The sequence below is a fragment of the Protopterus annectens genome, chromosome 11.part0 (assembly GCF_019279795.1).
Source record: "Protopterus annectens isolate FY-2018-M chromosome 11.part0, PAN1.0, whole genome shotgun sequence".
Taxonomy (NCBI): domain Eukaryota; kingdom Metazoa; phylum Chordata; order Ceratodontiformes; family Protopteridae; genus Protopterus; species Protopterus annectens.
The window spans coordinates 1,178,697,150-1,178,723,230 of record NC_056745.1 but is presented as its reverse complement, the minus strand read 5'-3'; the positions used below and the strand labels follow the sequence as shown (position 1 = coordinate 1,178,723,230).

The window sequence follows — 26,081 nt, the reverse complement described above, 5'->3', positions numbered from 1 at the left end:
CTATAGTTATATCAAAAATCTCCACTGCAATACCCAGGTTTGCTCTGAGTTACTGCACAATGGTACCTCCTATACTGAGCCAACAGATATTGCCAACATACTGGCCAACAGATTCAGTGCTAACTTTACCTATCTCCCCCCCAAAGGACAAATCGGAATACTGAAGGAATGCCAGGCACCCAGCATTACTGCAGCACAGGTTAAAGCTGCATTGTCCAAGGCCAAGAATACAGCTTCCATGGGACCCGACAATATCTCTGGATGTGTTCTACATGAACTACAAAGTGAACTGGCACCACATCTGTGTGCCCTGTTCAATCACAGCCTCACGTCAGGCTTTGTCCCTAATGAATGGCGCACTGCTACAGTCATCCCTCTCCATAAAGAGGGAGCGGCTACAGACCCTGGGAATTACCGCCCCATTAGCCTGACAAGTCTGATATGTAAGGCTATGGAGTGCATCATCATGGACCTAATTAACAAGGATATAGGGAATCGCCAAACTTTAGATCCCACACAATATAGTTCTGTGAAAGGTAGAGCATGCCTGCTCAACCTGGTTGACTTCTTTGAGTCAGTCACCAGAGCTGTGGACAAGGGCAAGGCAGTTCATACAGCCTACCTCGATCTGGCCAAGGCCTTTGACACCATTCCCCACTCGGGAATTATTGATAAACTCAAACTAGGCATCAACCCCTATATATCACTAGGTGGGTTGCAAACTGGCTCACAGATACTGTGTATAAGTAGCGGACTCCAAGTCAGACTGCCAACCAGTCACAAGTGGAGTCCCACAGGAATCAGTCCTGGGTCCTCTCCTGTTTGGCATCTACTTCTCAGAAGTCTAGGCCAACACGGAGGTACTCTGACAGACCAAATTCGCAGATGACTGCAAGCTGGGAGTCATTATTAACTCCCCAAGTGATGTAGGCATCCTACAGAAAGGCCTCACTGAGCCCAATGACTGGTGTCGAAACCATGGCCTTAAGCTTAATGCCAATAAAATGCGTTGTCATCCCATTTGGGAAAAACTCAGTTCCCACTAATTACCACACTGATGGGAGCCCACTGAACACTTAAGGCGTTACAAGAGATCTGGGGACACAGGTTGACAACAACCTCTACTTCGACCACCACATTGTCACTGTGGTCAGAAAAGTCCTATGTGGTACATCTCATTACCAAGGGTTTTGTATCCAGGAAGAAAGAGATCATCATCTCTCTCTACTCTTCCCTCATTAGGCCAATCATCAAGTATAATGCCCCATTTGGCATGTACCTCACTAGATGCATGCAACAGCTGGAAAGACCACAAAAGTACCTCATGAAGAGGATCCTAGGCCTTAAACACATGTCGTACATGGACAGACTCAAAAAAACTCAAACTATTCTCTGTCTCATATCATCTACTAAGAGGCGATCTCTGCTTGACTTACAAAGCCATGTCTGACCCAGCTCTGTTACAAATTCTACATCTAAAGAAATCCCAGTCCATCCGCACCACACGCTCCGGAGACCTCAACCTCATTAAATCAAGAGAACATGCTGGAGGGACAGGTTCATAACCCAGAGACTGCCCATGCTCTGGAATAGACTTCCCATAAATGTCAAGCAGGGCACCTCACTGGCCTTTTTCAAGAGAAATCTTGATGAGTGGATGGGAAAAAGAAAGTTCATCCCGGGGATCACTCCAGTGGCTCTACTTGATAGAGGCACTTGGAACTAACATCGGGCGGCACGATGCCAGGGCACTTCTATGGGCTAGGCTTGTAAATGCTCCAGGGCCATTAGCCTAGTATACACCTATGAACCTATGAACAAATACAAGTAGTTATAATGTCTTCAGTACCCTTAGTTTTACATACAGGTCAGGCATACTTTTATCAACCACAGAAGAAGCTGTGAATACTAATAGAGTTGAAGGAATTTATCTAGGAGGGAAAGAGAGCAAGAGTTAAGCGAGATAAACTTGTCCTCCCGATAGAATAAGGTGGTTTAGGATAACCTGATTTGAAGGGATATTTTACAGCTACACTGCTAAGGCTCATATACATAAGACAATTAGAAGGTTATAATTCAGAGTGGATTGAGATGATGATGAAGTGGGGGGGGGTCAAGAAACAGACAGCGTACGGGATTTTGGATGCAGGTACTTAAGGAGAATAATAACCACAATACAGAATATTACATCCATAAAGTTGCAGAAAGTATTTTAAGAACCAAGCCAGCACTGGACTGGAAAAAGGAGATTTTGCTAAAAGGTATGACTGAAAGTTGGGGTAGACAAATAGATGAGAGCGGGCTGGTATTTACTGGATAAAATTGGCAAAAGAAACAAGGAATAGGAAGCAAATAACTAAGGATGGAAAGGTAATAGAATAGGACGAGGCCAAAAAGGTGTTTGGATTGCAGGTTAGCGACTGCCTTCCCTAGCAGGAACTGACAGACTACAAACAAAGAGAAAGTGACAAGGGAGTCCTAAGTGAAAGGTCTACTCTGGACTGAGTTTCTAGTTGAATTTGGAAAAGATGCTGCTGTTAAAAGTGAGAAAATTAGTAGGATATATAAAATATTACATGATAACTATAGGAATCAACCAGAAGAGGTTAGAAAAGATTGGGAAAAGATATTGGAAAAGCATTTTACAAGGGAATAATGGGAAGCCACATATATGGTTCCCAAGTATGCAAAGTCCAGAAGGTTTAGGATTTTTGATTGAAAGTGTTTGCATAGGTATTTTTATACCCCAAGCAGACTTTAAATAACTTTTCCTCAAGTAGATAGCAAATGTTTGGGGTGGAACAGGGAAAAAAGCAATACCTGTGAAATTACTTTTTGAGTATGTAGTGAATTGGCAGATTTTAAAAATTCTCTACATAGCACTGTGTCAGAAATATTGGAACAGCAAATGCCTGTAACTAAGAAAAAAATTATTTTTATCTGGGACAGACGATCTGAATTGCTTAGACATTGTAAGGCATAAGTTTAAAAAATCAATTACTAGAAAATGGAAACAAAATGTAAATCAACTGTACTCAAAGTACTGAATATTATAAATGAGATAAAAGAACTGAAGAGGGCCCTTTAGAAAAGGGAAGTGCCACCTACATAGAAATAAATGGAATTTGTGGGAACAATGCATGCAAAATAATAGTCAGGAGGAGTGGGGTTTAAGGAAGACAGAACTGAGCAATTTATGTAGTGTTGGACTGAATACAGTTGTAGTAAAGAAAAAAAACAAGTAATGTATAATGTATGTAAATGGAAAACATGTTAATATGGTTTGCAATTTTTTCTATTAATGTATATGTGCGTATGTCTAACAGGATAATTAGTAAAGGTTTTAAATAATATTCCTTATTCTCAATTTTTGAGAATAATAAATATGTGTAATGACCAGAGATAGACTAATGGATAATTTGGAGTGTAGATTTTTGGCCAGAGGGCATCAAAAATGTAGATACCAAATGCATGTACTTAACACCTTGGACAAGAAATGGCTTCAACAAATAAATCTGAGAGGATAAGAATGTCTGATAAAAAGACACAAATTTCCAAGGTCTGTCACCATCTTTGGTAGCGATATTCATAAGGTTAAGGAACTATTAGATGAGTTCTGATCTGTTTTAACAACAGATACACTTTTCAATATGGAGGTACCTGACAAATGTATTTTGCCTATAGAAAATGGAAGTATATTGCTACTAAACCCATGGAAAGTTTCCATTGTGGAAAGTGCATTTTTGAACACATACAGAAAAGTAAAACATTCACATCTAATAGTACCTCAATTTTATTTTTTTAGTAAAAGAGCTAGCAACTTGTAACATTGACCAATTTATCTCGTGTTGTCTGTGTATGGTGCATTCTAGGCAGAAGAAACTAAGGAGTTCACTTGAGGTGTTCCAGGAATCATAGTGCACTGGTTAAACAAACAGGAACATTCATGCACAATATAACAAAAGTCTTGAACGGGTTGTGTCTTGTAGTCACAACAAATATGATAAATAACACTAGTGCAGTAAGGAAAGAAGGTGGATTATCAACCTAGGGGTTATTTATCTAAGGATACTGAATAATGTTTTGCAAAACTTTTTGCATTGTTTATTTCTCAAAAAGTCTTCTCATGTTATTTCTTTTCCAGCCACTGAATGTCATTACTGATGCATTTATTGATTGTATTTGATGAGCAGACACCTACAATTATATTTCATGGCAGTGTTTTATAAAACAATCAGCTTTGCTCATCTTTGGGGGCAATGATCCACCAATATATTTCTTACTATGCAACTCTTTTTACATATATTTATATGTGATAGGTCGCTAAACAATGACCCAAATGAACCATTATTTCTGTCCTTCAGCATTTAAATATTGGCTTGTTCTAAGTTTCTATGTTCTGAAGAAGCTCCACTTTTGAAGTAAAACCTGGTTTGGTGGAAGTTGTACAGGCTGTTATAATAAATTTACTGCTTTATTTCAGTGGTAAAGTGTTGTTTTCTCTCTCTCTCTCTCTCTTTGGTTGTATTTGTCTCTACTTGCACCCCTGATTCTGCTGATTTTGTCCAGACATGTTAGTGTGTTTTTTTCCCTCAGCCAATTCTCATTTTATTGTTTCCTGGATACATATCACTATGCAAGTGCAAAGTCTTTAGGATGACCTATTAAGTATAACCTTTACATGAAGATACTTGCTTCCCATTTTCCCATACTGCAGCTGCTCTCGTCTTACGTTTTCTCCCTTATAACCTCCATTCCTGGAGTGTTTTGTCTATGCATCTGTTATACCAACTAGACAGTAACGTACTCAGTCTTTACTTTTTTGGCACATTCTATAATCATGGTGTTCCACATCACATATTAAACATTTGTTTTGAACAGCATATAAGTCTTCCTTGAGAATTTGAAATATCTTGCATTAAAGAAAATGTCATGACTGCTTCCATATTTATATCATAGGCCGGAAATTAACACTGTAGCCAGCAATCTTAGATCTAAAACTCTATAAATAAAATATAATATAACATTTCCCAGCACTCTCCTTCTCTCTCTTTGGACCTTTACATTTTTTTTATTCACCAAAGCTGAATTCAGATGAATGACAGGTACAATGCCAGTGCAATCCTCATGTATGGTGCACTATCTTCTCCTGGTGATTGTTCCTATTCATTTAATATTCTTTATCTTTCTTCATTATTATTTACAATCCTATAGTCATTATGCAAAGGGCGCAATCCAGAACCAGGAGATATAGCCAGACAAATTATATTTAAGAGTACTCTTGTTCAGTATCTCCCTGTGCACTACTTTACGTTAGTGCATTTTTAATCTGTGAAGATATATATCATATTACATACATTTTATATATATATATATATATATATATATATATATATATATATATATATATACACACACACACACACACACACGTTTTATATATATTTTTACACACAAACGTACGTGTGTGTGTGTGTGTGTGTGTGTATATATATATATATATATATATATATATATATTTATTTATTTATCTTTGTATATATGCATTTAGTATGCGTGAGTTTATGTATATGTATTATACATGTGAATACACACACACACACACACACACACACACACACACACACACATATGAGGAGCTGTCTTGCTTTGGGTGAGAATAGGAGACAAATCATGGTTATTAGAGTTAATTTTGCGGTTCAAGCCTGGGTATTTAAGTCTGGAATTCACTTTGTCAGAAAGGCGGAATTTAGTATTACTGTATACTAATTTAAAAGGTAATTTTTTCGATACATATTATTAAATCATTACATTTTAAATGGTATCATGACTTTACATACATTACAAAAGAAAACAAACCATAGTGACCGTTTACATTTTTATTGTCATGAATACACATCCTTTTTAATATTAAATTATTTCTACATTATATACATTGTTCAGTTCCTGCCTTCCTTTAAACCTCATTCCTCCTCCAAAATATTATTCTGCATGTATTGTTCCCATAGATTATTTATTCCCTCTTCTAATGATACTCCTCCAGTTCTTTTACCTCCTTTTACAGTGTTCAATAAATCAATTAAAATTGGTTTAGCTTTAGATTTCCATTTTCTAGCAACTGTTTTTTTTTTCTGTCAGCCAATAGCATTAATCTTAAAAAGGCCTACTATGTTTAAGCAATTCAGATTCTATACCTCAGCACAAAAGAATATCTCCTTAGTTACTATTTGCATCCCCAACATTTTTATGACAATACTCTGCAGGGAATTTTCAAATTTGTCAACTCATAACACTCCTAAACAACATGCAGTGGCAGCTGGTGACTTCAAAGCAAGGGGATGCTACATGAAGAAAATTAATAGGTGGGGCTAACAGTGTGGGGCTCTAATATAGCAGGTCAATGACCATACTTTGTAATAAAACACATGGGGTTATTTGCTTTCATCTACAGATTGCCTCAGTATATACCCACTCATTATAGCCATTTTACTGAATATAGACACAAATATTTAAATACAAATCAACAAGGTCAGTCTCAGGTGTAGTCTTAGACAAAGGACTCCATGGGTGCCATCACCTACACCTCCCCCAGTAGTGTGTCTCTCCTGTTTTTTTCACCCCTTAACCTGGCCCCACACCATTCAGACTGATTGATTCTTATTTTCTTACTTATCTCTTCCTCATGCAAATCTTACTTTCCTACATGCTAAACAACTGGTTTAGATTAGGGCTAGGAAAAAGAAAAACTTGGCCTCACTGTCTTATTTCACCACATGCCCATTGCTTCATTCACTTTCAGTCTCAGGCTGCCTCAGTTTCAACCAGTCACCTGTGGCAGCCTGAGCCAACAGAAATGTCTCTTGGCTGCTTCATACAGCAGTCCAATGAAGCACGTACTCTTGAGGTTTCTGCCTTCTGCAGAAAGCAAGAAATTCTGTAATAAGATGTGAGTGCCTTATTCACACTGACATTTTGCTGGATTATGCTGGACAGTTTTGAAAACAGCCCAGTAAGTGGAGTATGTGGACTGTTTTTCTTTAAAGGAAACTGGGAATGTTGTGTGTGTGGTAATGGTAGCAGTAACAGTAAAGTTGTTTTTTTAATAAGAATTAAAAATTAAAAAAAAAAAAAAAATCACCTTCTTTGCTTTTCCTTTCTTTCTTTTTTCTTGGAAGGGGGGGCTCCAGAAAGAAAAAAAAAACACACTAAACAACTGGAGAAACAGTCACCATCCATTTTTACTGTGTTCCTAGTACTTCGGCATTAAGCCTTCCGGGGAATAATCATGCACAAGAATGGTGTACTTTATATACATTTCACTACATTCATTATTCAGTTTAATTATACAATAATTGATCAATTAATCAGTGAGTCAAGAAAATTAAAATCTAAAGTGCACCCTGAGCAGTAAAGTGCTTCAGAAACATTCAAAGTGCATCAAAACATATAAAGGGCAACTCCTTACATTCCTATTGCATTTAACATTATAATTTAAGAAGTTAATACAAAAGCACTTATGCATCTCTAGATTAACAAATACTAAAACATTTTGCCCTACAATGGTTGATCAATTAATCAATGAGTCAAGAAAATGTAAACCTAAAGTACATCCTGAGCAATTAAAATGCTTCAGAAACATTTAAAGTGTATCAAAAAACTTTTAAAATGCAAGTTCATACAAAAGCACTTGTACATCTCTAGACTAACAAATACTAAAACATTTTACCCTACAATAGTTGATCAATTTAGTCAGTGAGTTAAGAAAATTTAAATCTAAAGTACATCCTGAGCAATTAAAATGCTTCAGAAACATTTAATATTTAAAGTGCATCAAAAAACTTTAAAAATGCAACCCCTTACATTCCTATTGCATTTAACTTAACAGTTTAAGTTCATGCCAATGCACCTATACATCTTTAGATTAACAAATGCTTAAATATTTAAATATTTTACCCTATACATATAAATCATTCATCCTACATATTATGCATTTATAAAATAATGCATACTAAAACATTTCATCCTATACATGTAAATCTAACTCCATATTAAGCCCATGGGGCCACAAAGTTCCAAAATTAATAATATATCTACTTTCCGTCCTTAACAAAATGTGCCCATATTCCATGCCTTGTACTGCATAAGGTTTGTTTAAAACAGAAAAAAATAAACTGCTAGTGTTACCATTGTGAACAGCGTGGAAATAGTGGGCCACAGGATTATTAAGCTTAACACGCCTCACATCCTCCAAATGCCCCATAATTCTTCTTTTCACCATTCTTCTGGTTTGGCCTATACACCACTTTACAGGTAGACAATCACATCCAATGCTATTGTTACCATTGTGAACAGCGTGGAAATGCTGGGCCACAGGATTATTAAGCCTAACATGACTCACATCTCCCAAATGCCCCATAATTCTTCTTTTCACCATTCTTGTGGTGTGGCCTATATACCACTTTACAGGTAGACAATCACATCCAATGGCATAAACAACCCCACTGGTACTGCAACTGTAAGATCCCAGGGCAATGAACTTCTTTCCATTAATCAAAGTACCTGAAATGTTCTTGACTTTGTCACACACCTTGCACCTTCCACATCTAAAGGTGCCTACTGTGTTAGAAACAGTTTCCATCCTACTTACACTGCTGTTCAATAATTCCTTCAGGTTGTGAAATCTACTATGAGAAAAAACAACACTGCCCTTGAAAATGTTGCCCACTTCCTCATCCTGTTGTATAATAGGCCAAAACCTGTGGACTAACGCATTCAATGTAGCTGAAAAGGGGGAAAATTTGTTAACAAAAAACATATCATCCTTGCCCACTTTATGAAAATCTCCACGTCCATGATATATTGCATGACTCCATACTCTCCGACCAGCAGTTTGCTTTCTCACTTTTTCCTCAGCCCTATGTAACACCTGGCTAGAATACCCTCTCTTCGCCAACTTGCATCTAACAATGTTAAATTCCCCATCCGATGTGGTTCTGTCATGAACATTGTCACTAATGCGCTTAAATTCTCCATAAGGGAGAGAATCAAGTAAATGTTCTGGATGCACGCTGTCTGTACTCAAAAAATTATTAGCCGCTGTTTCCTTACAAAATGGTTTAAAAGACACTAGCTTGTCTTTATCCACAAAGAACTCCAAATCTAGAAACTGTATCTTATGTCTATGAGTTTGATAGGATACTGTGATGCCACACGGATTCTGATTTAGTTCCAACATGAACTGTTCAAAAAGACCAATCTCCCCTCTACATATAAAAACAAATCATCAATATAGCGTTTGAAAACTATAACATTTTTCCAAAAAAATATGTATTCCTATAAGCACAGCTCTCCTCAAAAAACCCATAAAAATTATGGCAAAAGATGCCCCCATAGCAGTTCCTGTTCCCTGTAGAAAAAAAGGGGGGCTCCAGCCCAGCTGCCATTACCACGAGCCACCTCTGACAACATGCTCACAAATACATCTCTATTCCCCCATCACATTTCCAGAATTTTCCCTCATGTAGACAGCAACAATCTTCAACATTCTGGACTCTGTTACATACTTGGGAGCCTTACAGATTCCCACTGATTTATTTTTGGACCGCCTTTCCATTTTCTTTTTCCAGTCTTTTTTAATCTCCTCTGATCGATTAGTATAGTTATCATGCAATATTTTACATATCCCCTTTTTAACATCAGCTCCTAGACTCGGATTAAAACTCTACCAAATCTGGCCTTTTACTTGGCACTACTCAATTACTTTCTCTTTGCCTATGCCCCATTATCAGTCCTTGATAGGGAAGGCAGTTTCTAATCTGTAGTACAAACTTTTGCTTAGCCACATCCCACTATTACCTCTCTCTCTCAACATATTAGCACTGAACACCTTAGTTCCTTTATTTTCCTCCAGTAGTAAATTCCAGACTCATCTTGTCTATTTCTGCATCACTGCTTGCAGTCATCCATTTTGTTAAAAATCTCCTTTCGCCATTCATGTACTGGCTTATATCAAACTTTCTACTACTTTATGAATAAAACATTCTGTGCAGTTATTCTTCTTAAGGACCTGCATCCAAAATCCAACTCTCTCCTTATATTTCATATCACTCTTCATCTCATCATGTCTTTGCTTTGATTTATAACCTTCTGCTTGAGCTATGCAGACAACAACTGTACAGATTTTATGTCCAGATTTTTGACTCATATTTTTGGTCCGCTTTTCATAAAATTGTGGTTCTGTCAAATCACTGGCAAATTACTGAACACTGAAGTTAGTACATAATGACAGACATTTGAGTTTCAGACTTCATACCCTTCAGACAATTCACGCTAATGCAAAACCTATTAATCTATCAACGTTTTAAGTCTGCAAGAGCAGTATTTAAAAATTTCCCCTATTTTTGGGCCTCTGTCCCCCATTATTCATGGCTCTGTCCAGATTTCTTGCTCTAACAGGTTGAGAGGTATGGCAGAGGAGCTTTAAATGTGTAATTATAAAGAACCCATTCAAACCAGGTAACCCTAAGCCATCTTATTCTCTGGGGAAATACAGTTTTCTCCTCCCCAAATAAATTCCTTCAGTTGATCATCATCATTCACAACTTCTCCACTGGTTGACAGAAATATGATTGACATGACTTGTTTGGTTTCTTGTGTGTTAATAAAAGGACTAAAAACATTTTTCAACTGCTTGCATCTCACTATTCATATCCGTAATTAAGAGATTTTAGCTTCTCATCATTTGTATTATATTTTATTTAGACTCTTCCCATATATCATTAGCTGTCATAACAGAATACTGTTTAAGCCATAATATTTCATCTTATGTCCCATACATATGGGCACTGCTGAATTAATTCATGAATAAGTATGGTTTACTGCCTCAGCCTTTACATTTTTTTTCTATATCCTCAAAACACTTAAAACTATCTCAAAATGTTCCACAACACTGAAATGTCCTTTTCTGGATTTATCAAGTACAAATCAACATCTGCAAATAATTCTAACTTATATTTAGTCCCATATCAGTTATATCCTTAAATTTGCTATGACGTTATTTTCTTTGCTAATGGCTCTAAATATAAAGGAAAGAAAGGGGAAAGAGGAAACCCCTGCCTAGCTTCTCTATTCAAACAGCTTGCCAGAGAGGAACACTTCCACGTTAATTATTGCCTCTGACTCTTCAGGCATTCTCCTGTCTGGAAAAGCAAATGCAGCCATTGCCCCACTCAAAATCTAAGCAGACTCTATCAAATGCTTTCTCTGCATTAAGATCCACCAACAACAGTGGCACTTTCCTTCACTCTGCTTTCATCTGGATCACTGTTCTGTTAATGTTAGCATGTCTGCCTGTCCTCCACAAAAGTCACACAGATCCATATCCATCGATATTGACAATGTCTTTGACATTCTCTCAGCTAGTATAGGAAAACACGTCATAGTCATGATTTAAACTGAAATGTGTCTATACAAAGCTGGATCTTTTTGCACTCTTTGGTAATATAGCCACTACAGCTTTCTTCCAAGATGATGGTATCTGCCCCAACACACTTTTTGAAATAATTATTAAACAAAAACCTTCCAGATCATTATCACTTTCTTCCAAGCTTACAAAGGAATACTGTCTATTCTTGCAGACTTCCCTGCTGAATAATTATAAATAATTTTTTCTCTCCATCTCTTCCAGTCTTCGCTATTAATCGCTGAAACCTCGTTCTCCTATAACCTTGGCATAATTAAATCTTCCATGTTTCCATTTATGAAGAAAAACAACAACTGAATCAGTAAATGAGACCGCAACCAGTCTCCGCTAGGTTAGCTAGTTCAAACAGTGAAACGGGACTCGAACAGGGATAAAGGCAGCAAATTTATTAACGCACAAGAAACTGAACAAGACAAGTAAGCGCTTTCATCTGCAATGCAGACTTCATCACACAAAATACATCCTAATTAACACCATATTTAACAACTTTTTGGTGCCAACTTAAAATACAAAAAAATCATTTCAAATAGTTGACGTCAACTTTTAAAGTGCCAGTACTTACAATTAATAAAAACTTGAATTTCAGCATACAAACACTCAAGGATGCGTTTTAAAACATAACATTACTAAATGTCAACAGGTACTAATAATCATAATGCCCACTACTATGAAAATATTAAAAATGTAAACATGTATACATATAAATAAATAAATAAAATAAATATATATATATAAAAACATAAATATATACACCAATGAAACTAATCTGCTAAATTCATAACATGTCAAATAATCTGTATAATCTCCACAAAAAAGTGTGGTTCATGTAGACAATGCTTTGCTATAAATGAAAATAAGGGTTGTAAACTAGATGATATAAATAGGACATATATAAAGTTTATAAAAGGGAATTGCTATAGTACAAACATAATATACCTCGCAAAATGTGATTTATGCACAGCTTTTTATATTGGAAAAACCGAAAGGCAATTTAGGAGACGGATTTATGAACATTTGTATAAGATTAAGGTTCATGACACCAACAATGCCTTATACAGACATACAAAACAGTATGGTGTTGCACATGTTTTTAGATTTGCCATAATTGATCATGTACAAAAATCACCATGGGGAGGAAATTTTAAAGCTCTCTTAGGAAAAAAGGAAAGTATGTGGCAGATGAAGACTAATGCCACCGAGTTTCCTGGTATTAATGATTTTATTTCCATCAAACCTTTATTACAATTATTATAAGTTGGATGTGATTTTATATTTTTTTGTCTTTCTCATGTTCAAGGAAAATGTTTATGTACATGTAGATCTGACCTTGTAGGATATTTTGGTTGTCCCTTAGCAACATGTAGCAAATTATACAGATTATTTGACATGTTATGAATTTAGCAGATTAGTTTCATTGGTATATATATTTATGTTTTTATATATATATATATATATATATATATATATATATATATATATATATATATATATATTATTTTTTATTTATATGTACACATATTTACATTTTTAATATTTTCATAGTAGTGGGCATTATGATTATTAGTACCTGTTGACATTTAGTAATGTTATGTTTTAAAATGCATCCTTGAGTGTTTGTATGCTGAAATTCAAGTTTTTATTAATTGTAAGCACTGGCACTTTAAAAGTTGACGTCAACTATTTGAAATGATTTTTTTGTATTTTAAGTCGGCGCCAAAAAGTTGTTAAATATGGTGTTAATTAGGATGTATTTTGTCTGATGAAGTCTGCATTGCAGATGAAAGCGCTTACTTGTCTTGTTCAGTTTCTTGTGCGTTAATAAATTCGCTGCCTTTATCCCTGTTCGAGTCCTGTTTCACTGTTTGAACTAGCTAACCTAGCGGAGACGGGTTGCGGTCTCATTTACTGATTCAGTTGATGTTTCCATTTATGCCTCTTCTTGGTTTCTTTATTCTTCTGCTTTATGTAAATGTTATACAGTTTCTGAATCATCCCAGATACTTCTATAAGATCTCCTTTTTTTTTCTTGTCACAGTCTCCCGAAGTTTGGCTACAGCTTTTCTGCTTTGTTTTGCCTAAGTCATTGCACTAAATGTATTTGCACTCTAGATTTGTTAACAAAACAGAGCTGCTTACCAGATAAAGTAATTTTTGAGCTGGAGAGGATAGCTAGAGAGATGAGACGAGAAGCCAGCAGCAGTATTATCAAAGCAAGCAAATCTGTCTGTATGCTGGGTTGTGAAAATATTCAGAATAAATAGTCTGATCACTACTTGAGTAAATTCTCTTCCTACCATGAACATTTTTCAAAGGCATATTAATACATTTCCATTAAAAATCAATAAAGATGGTTATTTTTCAACTGCACAGTTTACAACTATAGAATTATAAAAACCGAAGACATAATGAGCAGATAAACTCAAAGAACAGCAGTGAGAAGACTTCACATTTTTAAAGGGGAATTTAAAAATTGGAATGTACACTGTCAATATCAGTAAGGTATTTTTGTTGTTAAGTATGCACCATTTGCTAAAAGATGACCTTACGTCGAATTGTACTTGTGACAAGTAAACTAATGTTAGATTTCAATGAGGGTGCACCAGTCAAACTATACTTTTGTTACTGTTTAAGTCTATTTAACAGGAATGACTGTGCACGGATGTGCAGTTTTTTTACCTTGTTATAATTAATGGTATCTACAATTCCATTCCTAATAGTGCCTCTCAGAGTGATATTCGCGGCTGTCCTACCTACTAAAAAGGCAGAAGCAAACTTTTCAGCCACTTTCAGACCTTGCCTGCCCACCTAAAGCCTGCTCTCCAGGTGTCTACAATTCCACCTCTAATAGTGCCTCTCTGTGGCTGTCTTACCTACTAAAAAAGAAGAAGCAAACTTTTCAGCCACTTTCAGACCTCGCCTGCCCACCTAAAGCCTGCTCTCCAGGTGTCTAAAATTCCACCCATAATAGTGCCTCTCAGAGTGATATTCACGGCTGTCCTACCTACTAAAAAGGCAGAAGCAAACTTTTCATCCACTTTTAGACCTCACCTGCCCACCTAAAGCCTGCTCTCCAGGTGTCTACAATTCCACCCCTAATAGCGCCTCTCAGAGTGATATTCACGGCTGTCCTACCTACTAAAAAGGCAGAAGCAAAGTATTACCTACTACATCCTGCCTTCCACAAATAAACCGAAAGGGATTTTATTTGTAGAGTTGAAGTAATATAGTAATGTAGGAAACAAAATGGCCTCTCTCCTGCTCGCCCAGTACGACTGCTGCTAGGGACTCCCACCCTCCTCAAACTCCTTAGATACTCTCTGTTTTTGACTCCCCTCCATGTGGGTATTTTTAGCCTAGCTTATTTCTTGAACCTAGATATCCTCCACAGAATCTTTTAAAACTTAAAGAGTACTGACAACTTATTTGTAATACCCACCAAACTTACTTGATTGTTTTTTTCCCTTAGTGCTTGCTCACAGGTTTCTACTGACACTGCCTACCTGAAGCTCCCTCCCCTTCAATCTGTTGGCCTATCCCACTCCACCATAGTTTTTAAAGAAGGCTGGTGCCATTTTCAAACATTTCCTTAGCAGTCCGTCGTACTCGTGGCATTCTGGGTGAGTTTCAATCTGTTCTTATGTTGCTCTACAGTTGTTTAGCCATGTGAAGAAACAGCTACCTACAATATGTAAAGCAAATCATCATAACCTGTGAAGAAATTGCTATTTACAATATTTGTAGCCTGTATTATTGCCTAAGCATGACTATATGCATATGCACCTGCTATTCTGAATTTACTTGCTTTACGGCCACACTGTGTTTTAAAATGCTGCTATTGAGGCTTTTTTCTTGATATTATTTAGTCAACTAAAGACGTCCTGCTTAATAAGGGCTTGCAGTATAGATTAATGTAATGAGCTAGTAGAGTGCCCGCTCGTTGCATAAACAGGCTAGGTGTTGCTACACTAGCACGGACAAGAGTATAGGCTGATCTAATGTTTTAAATGGGAGACCAGGTCTCACAGTGTAGTGACTTAACAGTGTTCCCACTCACTGTACAAACACTTTAGGTGTAATGATCTAAACAATTAGTAAGGACTGGTTTATAAGTCATTCTAAACTGCTGGGCGTACGCAGTTGGAAACCAGTAACTCACTTTAATTAAATGTTACTGCTTGTGCTATTATAGGGAGCGTTACATCCGCAGGGCACCAAATTCAGCGTTTAACATTCAGCTACGGTGTTTCTAGTGTGTGGGCTATTATAGCAAGTTATATAACCTTAGGGCACCAATTTTTAACGTTAAAAACCGCCATAACATGCCAGTATCATCATTAGTTCAGGGCTAAAAGCATGTTATACGGCACGAATTTCAGAGTTTAGAAAAGCTGTAAATGAAAGTGCTTGCACTATTATAGCGAATTAAACAACCTTAGGGCACCAAATTCAGAGTTTAAAACCGCCAGGACATGCTGGTATCTTCATTAGTTCTGTGAATAAAGCATGTTACAGCGTGCTATGCATCTATAATGCACTAAAGCAGCATTTAAAATGCCAGAACATGCTGTACCTTTAATAAGCTCTGTGTTAAAACTGTGTGTGCTGCAGATACTTTTTACTGAAGAAATCTATTGATTCCACTCATATATCTGATAGTGCTACATTATCAGTTATATATTCTCTGAACAAAGCTGCTGGTTCCAGTTATTTTAAGCTGTTTATTATACATTATCAGTTAAATGCAGATTGTACTGTTAAACTGTTTGTATCACATTATGGCTTAATGTGGTTGAACTGCATTTTCAGTTAAGTGTAGGGGTAATGCTGTTACCTAAAGTCCTATACCTATATGTGTTGTAGTTTTCTAAAATACTAACCCTCACCTTACTCACTTCAACATCTCTTCTTTCCCATAGCTTTTCAGCCGGTTTCAGACTTTGCCTGCCCACCTAAAGCCTGCTCTCCAGGTGTCTACAATTCCACCCCTAATAGTGCCTCTCAGAGTGATTCATAGCTGTCCTACCTACTAAAAAGGCAGAAGCAAAGTATGTATCTACTACATCCTGCCTTCCACAAATAAGCTGAAAGGGATTTTATTTGTAGAGTTGATGTAACATAGGAAACAAAACAGGCTCTCTCCTGCTCGCCCAGTACGACTGCTAAAGCCCCCCACCCTCCTCAAACTCCTTAGATACTCTCTGTTTTTGATTCCCCTCCATTTGGGTATTTTTAGCCTAGCTTATTTCTTGAACCTAAGTATCCTCCACAGAATCTTTTAAAACTTAAAGAGTACTGCACAACTTATTTGTAACCCCACCAAACTCGATTGTTTTTTTCCCTTAATGCTTGTTCACAGGTTTCTTCCCGCTCCATTCGCCCTTCATTTTGCTCGGGCTCACTCCGTTCCCCTATCCTACCTCCATTCCCACCCACCTTCAGTTCAATTAAATTTATACTTCTATAGACCCCACCCCCTATTAACTACCTCTGACTTCATTTCATTTTTCCTAAACCCACACCCTCCTTATTACCAACCCACTCCACACCTCCTGCATTTTACATATCCCTCCCCTCACACTCTAGCATACACACCCATCTCAGTCACTTGCCCGTGTAAATACTATGTCTCTTCCCCACTACTCACCATACCATCTTACACTCTCTCTAGCATTAATACTACTGACATACCTAAACTCACCTCATCTATCTCACAAGACTACACCAATCACCAACATACACTCCCTAACACTAACATCCTACACTAACATATCTACAAGCCTTATTCACCCACACCCCATCTTCCTCTTTTCACTCACTTTACTGATAACCACCTATCCCCATTCAAATTAGAATACAAACATCAGTCTTATATGGCACATAAACAACCTTGGCTAACACCCCCCATCACTAAACACGTTCTCTCCCTATGTGGAGATATTCACCCAAACCTAGGACACCAATCCCACAAATCCCCAAAAGCAATAATTCCCATAAATCACTACAATTCACCACTATTAACCTCCAAAGCATTAGGAATAAAATACCAGAATTCAATGCCTGGATATCCCAAGCTAAACCAGACATACTTGCCACTACTGAAACTTGACTAAAACCATATGTCAAAGACCCTGAATTCCTCCTGCCTCACAGCAGATAGACTCCACAAAAAAGGAGGAGGCATTGCCCTGTTCTTCCCACATAGCCTCTCCATTACCCCCTACACATCTCCAATACCCCAATTCTCGAATGCTGAAATACTAATTGCTTTCCTAAACTTAAATAACAAAAGCATATGTATTACAACATTATACCTACCCCCAGGAAATAATACCCCACTTCTTGAAGAAATCTTAGCTTGGATCTCCTCAAAAATCAACAACGAAGCAATCATACTTGGTGATGTGAATATAAATTGGCCCAGCCAGGTAAACAACTCCTTACCCCCAAATATCAACCTCTAAAACTTTACCCAAGTAATCACAGATATAACCAGACCAGGTAAAAACAATAGTGGTGGCTCTGTCCTAGACTGGATCCTTGTTTCTGACCCCAACAAGTTCTCCAAAACAGGTACCCCCCTTCCCTGCAATATCAGTGATCACAACCCAGCCTATGCCATATGTGAGACATCCCAGCTACCCAACCAACATCATTATATACTGCAGCGAAGCCTTACTAATTTCAACCAAGACATTTTTATTGACCATCTAACATCTATCAACTGGAACATACTAAAAACCCTTTCCCTAGATGAAGTGGTTGAATTTAATTCAACCTTCCAAAAAGTCCTAAACCATCATGCTCCTCTGAGCTGTAAAAGAGTAGAATCAAAAACCTGGCTATCAAAATGTACCAAGCAGGCTATGGTCGAGACAAAGCCTGGAAAAATGGCATACAACTACCAATCCCTCTGACCTCCAACAGTACAGGCACCATCGCTACAAAGTCAAACGCTTAGTAATCAATGACAAAAAGAATCATTATATTAAATTGCAGCATAATTACAAACAAAACCCAAAGCAATTCTGGTCCTCCATATCTTCACTATTAAACCCTGGGTCAAAAAATAATCCCTGTCCACACCCCAAAAAACACCCCAAGAAATTGCCACAATCTTTAATACATACTTTGTTGAAACTATAGCCAAACTAACTGCCACATTCCCATCCCCACCTACTCAAACTAATGACACCAACTACAACCACCCAGAAGATTCACCCACTACCATATTTTCTCTCTCTCCAATCCCATCATCTACCATAAACAAACTCCTACTTAAATTGAAACCAGAAAGTAATGCACCTGACAACCTACCTTCAGAATACCTGAAAATGTCAGCTCCGGCCATCTCCTACCCCATTAGCATACTCCTAAACAGGCCAATATAGGAATCCTACATACCCATCATCTGAAAGAAAGCCTACATTCTTCCCCTACATACAGGTGGTAATAATACCGATACCTCAAATTTCCATCCCATAGCTATAATATCCCCAATCTCCAAAATCTTAGAGAAATGCATACACTTCCAGCTCCAGCAATACCTCTTAAATAACGATCTTCTTTTTTCCTGTCAAAATGGTTTCTGCCCCCTCATAGTACTACCACTGCTCTGTTATCCTTTACAAATACCAAGCATGTAATGAAGGGAATTTTGTCTCCTCTCTCTTCCTGGATCTGTCAAAAGCATTTGACACCATTTCCCACTCCCTACTGCTCTCCAAGCTTTCAGCTCTGAACCTGTCCCCACCAACTTTGCTCTGGTTTTCCAACTACCTATCCAATAGAAAATCCACTAGATGGCTCAAATCTACCTCACCATTCCTTGACATCAAGGATCCATATTAGGCCCTCTGCTTTTCAGTATTATTATTAACGACTTTCACTCTTGTGTCCCTAACAACTCAGTTACTCAATACGCAGATGACTCAACTATAATTTCCTCCTCCAAAACCACACCTGAACTACTCTCATACACACAGCAAGCATTCTCCTCTATAGACAGCTGGAGGACTAAGAATCATCTTGCACTTAATCCAAACAAAACAAAACTTCTTCTCCGCACCCCCCCCAAAAAAAAAACACTATAAATAAACCAGACTTCAACATCTACTCATTAAACAAAACCACCCTAGAAATCATCACACACACTTAACTGCTAGGCATTACCATAGACGAAAGCCTAACATTCGACCAGCACATCCACAATAACATAAAAAGGACCCATCAGAAGCTAGGAACCCTCTATAGGCATAAACATTTCCTCAACCCCACTACCAAAAAACCCTTGCCACTAACTTTCTATGACCCTTTTTACTATATGGCACCCCCCCTCCTCACCAACATTCGCACAGCCCTAAAAAATAAAATGGAAACCTGTTGCAACAAAACAGCACAGTTTGCAACTAATACCACCTACTCTTCCCACCACTGTTCCTCAAATGGCTTGAGCTACCCTCAATACCTCACTCACCAACAACTCTTAATAGCCCATAAAATTATTTATAACCCCCTTGACTGTCCAGCCCTTACCTCCACCCAAACAGGCTACTTAGATCACAAAATGAAAGCTTATTACTCGTCCAAAACCTGCACTCCCCACCGGACACACACTCTACTCTTTCTGTATTGCTAAACTCTGGAACTCACTCCCTACATCACTCAGAGCCACCAGTACTGCCAGGAAGTTCAAAGATGGCCTCCATTCACGTCTAGTTACCCTGTGGCAATGTTCCTGCTCCACACCCCACATTACCTGATCCCTTCCAAACTGCCCTATTAGCAAAATTATAACCATACCCCTTATAACTGTTTTCCCCTGCTATGTCTGCCAGACTGTTATGATACTCATTTAGGTAACTATTTCATAGTTTGTCATTACTGTTATAACTTCAAAAATACACAATGCCTGCATTTATTTTATTTGCTTTAACCATATTATATTCCACAGCCTCACTCTGTTAACCTAACGGTATGCCTGAACCTGCTGTATCGCCCTGTGAACTAACTGTATATCTGAACCTGTTGTAAAGAAAATGATTTTTCTGTTTATTTGTTGTAAAGAAATATATGTTTTGATTATCTGTTTAATAAATGTCTATTTGGAGCTTTTTTCTCCAGGCCTCCACTGAAAATGGGCTCAATCCGGCCCAGTGGACACTCCTGGTAAACAAATGTAAAATAAAATAAATAAAATAAAATAAATGTGTGCATGAGTGGTAGTTCACGTACATCCCAAGTTCAACTGACAGTGAAGAACAGGAATACATGTACAAAACTGCCAGTAAAGAAACTGATGAGAAAGGAAAGCAGAAAATGTTATACGAGTACTGTCATGTCACAATTCTGGAATATAGGAATACTCCACTGTGGGGACTCTGTTTCTCACCATTCTAATTCTTAACAGGCAGGAGTCTGAAAAGGAAACTACCTACTTCAGCTAAATTACTGACACCTGAAAATCAACACAAAGTACATGAAGAAACACCTCTCAATTGTAACCCATTATCAGGAACATTCATTTGGGTCTTAAAAAAATTCCTGTTCCACACTGAAAAGATATGCTGCGCACTCATTGCTAAGAATGTTTTAACAAATAATCATGGTAAATATTACCAAATCACATTAATTCATCAAAATAATTTTGTACAACTAAGAAATCCTTTGTAACAATGCTGTAAACATCATACTTGAAGTTGTTAGCAAGCCTATTGTTAAGTGTTTCACAGTTTGAAGATAGAAGGTTGAGAACTATGAAAGGACATAGTGGACAGAAAACTAGCAAGGGGGAAAATACTGTTACACAAGTACCTGAAGGAGACTACCAAATTCCCAAGTTTTTATTTTTCTGGTCCCCCTACATGAGGCTACTGGCACTGCTATCCATTGTCCCACCTCCACACAGGGGCTATCAGCTGCCCCACCCCCACAACTTACTCCAAATCCACTGTTTATGAAAACCAATTGTGCCCAGGGAGTCTCAGCCATTCACACTCTGCAGAGGGGGGGGGGGGGTTTGATTATGCCCTACCCACTTCCCCCTCCCTTGTCATGCCTGTAGTTGCTTCCGAGAGGTGGGCATACAATGGAAATGTTGTGGCATATCACCCCACCTCTGCAGCAGCTCAGCTATGTTTACCACCAAGAGCCAGGGTTGTCCATGAGGAAGACAAAATGTTGTACAGGAGCAATCATGGTCATTTGTATAAGACAAAAATATCAAAATCCAAGGAAATGGAGCAACTAGAATTATCAGAACTACTACTGTTAAAAGAATATCGACTGTTAGAACTGTCAAAGTCAAAAAAGTAGTAGGTAGAGAGAGAGAGAGAGAGAGAGAGATACACCCCACTAGGTTTGATAGTCAAAAATTGCATAGATAGATGCCTATAAGTTGTGTCTCCAATAAAATTATACTGCAACAAGAATTTCCCCATAAGAAAGAACAGATAAGAGACAGTAGTTCTATCAAACTCTCCAGAGATGAAAGATCACTGAAGAAGAAAGACATGTATAAAGACAATTCAAGAATAGAACATAATACTAAAGTCCGAAAAGATACATAATGTTTTTTAAATCAAAATAGCGCGTGGTAAACCGCATTACAAACTTAATTTGACAAACTGGACATAGACACCCAATACTGCAGGCTTGCACATTTGCAGAACAGGGTAGCTCAGTGGTAAGGGTTCTGTCTCACAGCTCACAGGTTCAAAGTTCAGTCTGGACTGCTGGTCACTGAACAGCCTGTACGTTCTCCCCATACCAACATGGGTTATCTTTAGTGCTGTCATGATACAGACTGATGTGCCGAAGAAAGAAAAGTCCTGGAGGTTCAAACTATTTTAGATTACCATGGTACTGTAGTCCTGCACAAGACTGACATACCAAAGAACCTAGAAATTAATCCTGTGGTCTTAAAACTATTCATTTAGTCTGTCAGTTACAGCAGAGGATTAAACCACTGGGGCAACTGGAAAAATAGGCTAAGCTCCTCAATAGTCTCAGAGACTGCAAGTCTATTAACTTCATATGTCACTACCTAGGAATCCATAAATTATTTAAAATAAAGAGCTGGCAGTAGTTTAAAACAAGACTGCAAGCTACTAACCAAAAACATAACACCATAGCACCTGTCACCCCTGGGATTCCGGATATTGGCTAAGGCTCTTGCCACCCCCATAGTGCCTTTTTTAGGCAAGGCTCAAATTCTAAACCTACCACCCTAGAAAACAAAAAAGGGAAGAAACTGAGGGTAATGCTGCTCAATGCCAGAAGTCTAAATCTCAAAATGCACGCACTCGAGGCCCTTCTCAGTATGGAGAACATCGATGTCTGTGCTGTAACTGAAACCTGGTTCAAGGCTCCTGAGAGCACCCCGGCACTATTAGGTTTTACCTCATATCATGCGTTCCGGCCCCAAAACTCGGACCACACCACAAAAGGAGGGGGTGTATCCATATTCATAAAGGATACCCACACCTCCATGTTGGTGGCAACGCACTAAGCTCGGAAACCATCCAGGTGCAACTAACCATAGGCAAAACTGCTCTACAAATTGTAGCATGCTACAGGCCACCCTCTCAAACTCAGGAACCCCACACAGCCTTCCTGAAGACACTGGAGGGTATAAATGTATCTCCAAACACCATCATATTGGGTGACTTCAACTACCCGAATATAGACTGGGAACATTACTCAAGCCCTAACTTTCTAGCCCAATGGTTCCTGGAGTTCATAAATTCAAATGCCATGGAACAGCTAGTCACTGTTCCCACGAGAGGAGAAAATATACTAGATCTCATTGTCACAAACATGGGGACAAAATGCTCCACACGGAAGTATATCCCTCATTGGTGAGATCTGATCATAAACTAATCTCACTGGAAATCCACATCCCCCCACCCCAAACAAAATGACCATAGTGAAGAACTTCTCTAAAGCAAACTTCACACTACTCAAGACTGGTGTGGTATCCTTCAAGGCCCCTGAGCCAGTGGAAACCACAACCCAAGCTGCGGAAGCCCTTACAAATGCCTTCTATGAACACCTCCAGGACTGCATGGATCAGGCAATCCCAAATAAAACCAAGACTCTTTCCACAAAGGGCAAACGTCCAGTCTGGTGGACCCCAGCCATTAACAAACTTTACAATAAGAGGAGAAAGCTATTACATGATAGAACAAAATCCATAAAAAGGAAGTCACCCTGATCATTATTAGTAAAAAAAATACAAGCACTCATAAAATCAACTAAGGCTAATTTTGAGAGAAAAATTGCCATGGATTCAAAGGACAATCATAAGGCCTTTTTCAGCTATGTTAGGAACCTGGGTGGAAACTCCCAGATATGCTCAGAATTAGTCCAAAATGATACAAAAATCACTGAACCCACAGACATTGCCAACATACTGGCAGACAGGTTCAGTGCAAACTTCACCCCTCTCCCCTAAAGGAGAGATAACTATCCCAGCCGAGTGTAGCCTCCCGGACATCTCAAATGCGCAGGTGAAAGCTGCACTCTCTAAAGCTAAAAACACAGCATCAATGGGACCGGATGGTGTCCCCGGCTGTGTGCTACACGAGCTAAATGAGGAATTAAACCCGCACATAAGGCAGCTGTTTAATCTCAGCCTTACCACAGGATACGTGCCCAAGGAATGGCGTCACGGCAACTGTAGTCCCACTCCACAAAGGCGGCGCCTCTCGGACCCTGGTAATTACCGCCCCATAAGCTTAACAAGTCTAGTCTGCAAAGCTATGGAGAGGATCATAATGGAGCTCATAAACAAAGATATAGGGGACTTGCAGACATTGGACCCGACCCAGTTTGGCTTTGTCAAGGGAAGATCATGCTTTTTGAACTTGGTCGACTTCTTGAAACAGTCACCAAGGCCATTGATGAGGAAAGGCAGTCCATACAGCCTACCTTGACCTTGCAAAGGCTTCGACACAATACCCCACTCGGGTATTGTAGAAAAACTTACCAGCTTAAATGTAAACCCATATGTCACAAGATGGGTTGCAAACTGGCTTAAGGACAGAACCCACAGGGTTAGAGTTGCTGGCGCTGTGTCAGACTCCAAGCCGGTCACAAGTGGTGTCCCACAGGGCTCGGTCCTTGGCCCCTATTGTTTGGCATCTACTTCTCAGAAGTACAGGCCAACATAGGAGGACTTTGGCTGACAAAGTTTGCAGGCGACTGCAAACTGGGCGCCATAGTGGAAAGTGCATCAGACACGGATATCCTTCAGAAGGGACTCACGGAAACAGATAGCTGGTGCCAGAGCCATGGCCTGAAGTTAAACGCCAAAAATGTATAGTCATACCCTTCGGGAAAAACAAGGTAACCCCAAGCTACCATATAGGTGGCAATCCACTAAGCACAGAAGAGGTTATCAGGGACCTGGGGACCCAGGTTGACAGTGGCCTTTCTTTTGACACTCACATTGCTAAAGTGGTTAGAAAGACCTTCTACATTGCCCACCTGATCATGAAGGATTCACATCCAGATCTAGTGAGGTTATTGTTCCCTGTACTCTTCACTTATCAGACCAATGAATCGAGTACAATGCCCCATTCGGGATGTATCTCACCCGACATCTGCAGCAATTGGAGAGACCCCAAAATTCCTCACCAAAAGGATAAAGGGACTCCAAAATCTGTCATATGCTGCCAGATTGAAGAAACTCCAGCTCTATTCAGTCGCATACCGTCTGCTCAGAGGTGACATGTGCCTGACATACAAGGCCATGTCCAACCCGGAATTAATGGACATGCTCCACCTCAAAAATCCAAATCCACCAAAACCACTAGAGCAAGCGACTTAAACCTTAGCACGGATATAAATAGGACATGCTGGAGGGATAGATTTATCATTCAGAGACTCCCTATGCTGTGGAATAAAATCCCGGTCCATGTGAGGCAGAGCACCTCGCTGACTCTGTTCAAGAGAAATCTAGACCTGTGGATGGGAGATCGTAGGTTTACCCCGGGAATCATCTCTGTGTCACTGCTGGACAGAGGCACAACAAACTAATGGGCACAGTATTTTTTCATATAAGGGGTGGCGTAAGCCACAAAAATTTGGGCTAGGCTTATAAATGCCTTAGGGCAGATAGCCTAGTATAAACCTATGAACCTATGAACACACGCATATTGGGTAAGGAAAGGAGGTATCACTGGAATAAAAAAAAACAGGTTTAACTGCATTGATGCTATCAGTCACCTGCTACTCAAGATCCTACTGCGCTTGCATACTAAAACACTGTTAAATGAAAGTTAAAGTATACGATAATGTATCTATCACCATTTACTTACATCCTGATATATAAGCAAGTCAATTTTCTCTGTTAACATTTGCCAAAAAGATGTGAACAAGGAGTGGCAAAGCTGCTGTTCTAGAAGCAACAGACGATCTCTCAATGTCAGCAAGAAAGGACAGGCTGTAGTAGACAAGGTCATCACTGCCTGCTCAAACTGGGAAGGCAAGGACAGCCACCTGCAGAAAAAAGAGACAACTACTCATTAATCAAAAACAAAGAAAAAAAACAGCTATTTAAATGTCTAAGCAACTAGGCAAGATAAGGATCCCCTCCCCA

The 26,081-nt window shown here is 38.7% G+C and overlaps 1 protein-coding gene across 2 annotated transcripts in view; it reads right to left on the bottom strand.

Annotated features, from left to right (window-relative positions):
* RINT1 (RAD50 interactor 1) overlaps nt 1-26,081 on the bottom strand; it is a 625,783-nt gene that overhangs the window by 97,275 nt on the left and 502,427 nt on the right. For both annotated transcript variants that reach the window (XM_044088530.1, XM_044088531.1), the window contains one exon: nt 25,801-25,981. In XM_044088530.1, coding sequence (XP_043944465.1) covers nt 25,801-25,981 — 181 coding nt within the window. The remainder of the gene's footprint in view (nt 1-25,800; nt 25,982-26,081) is intronic.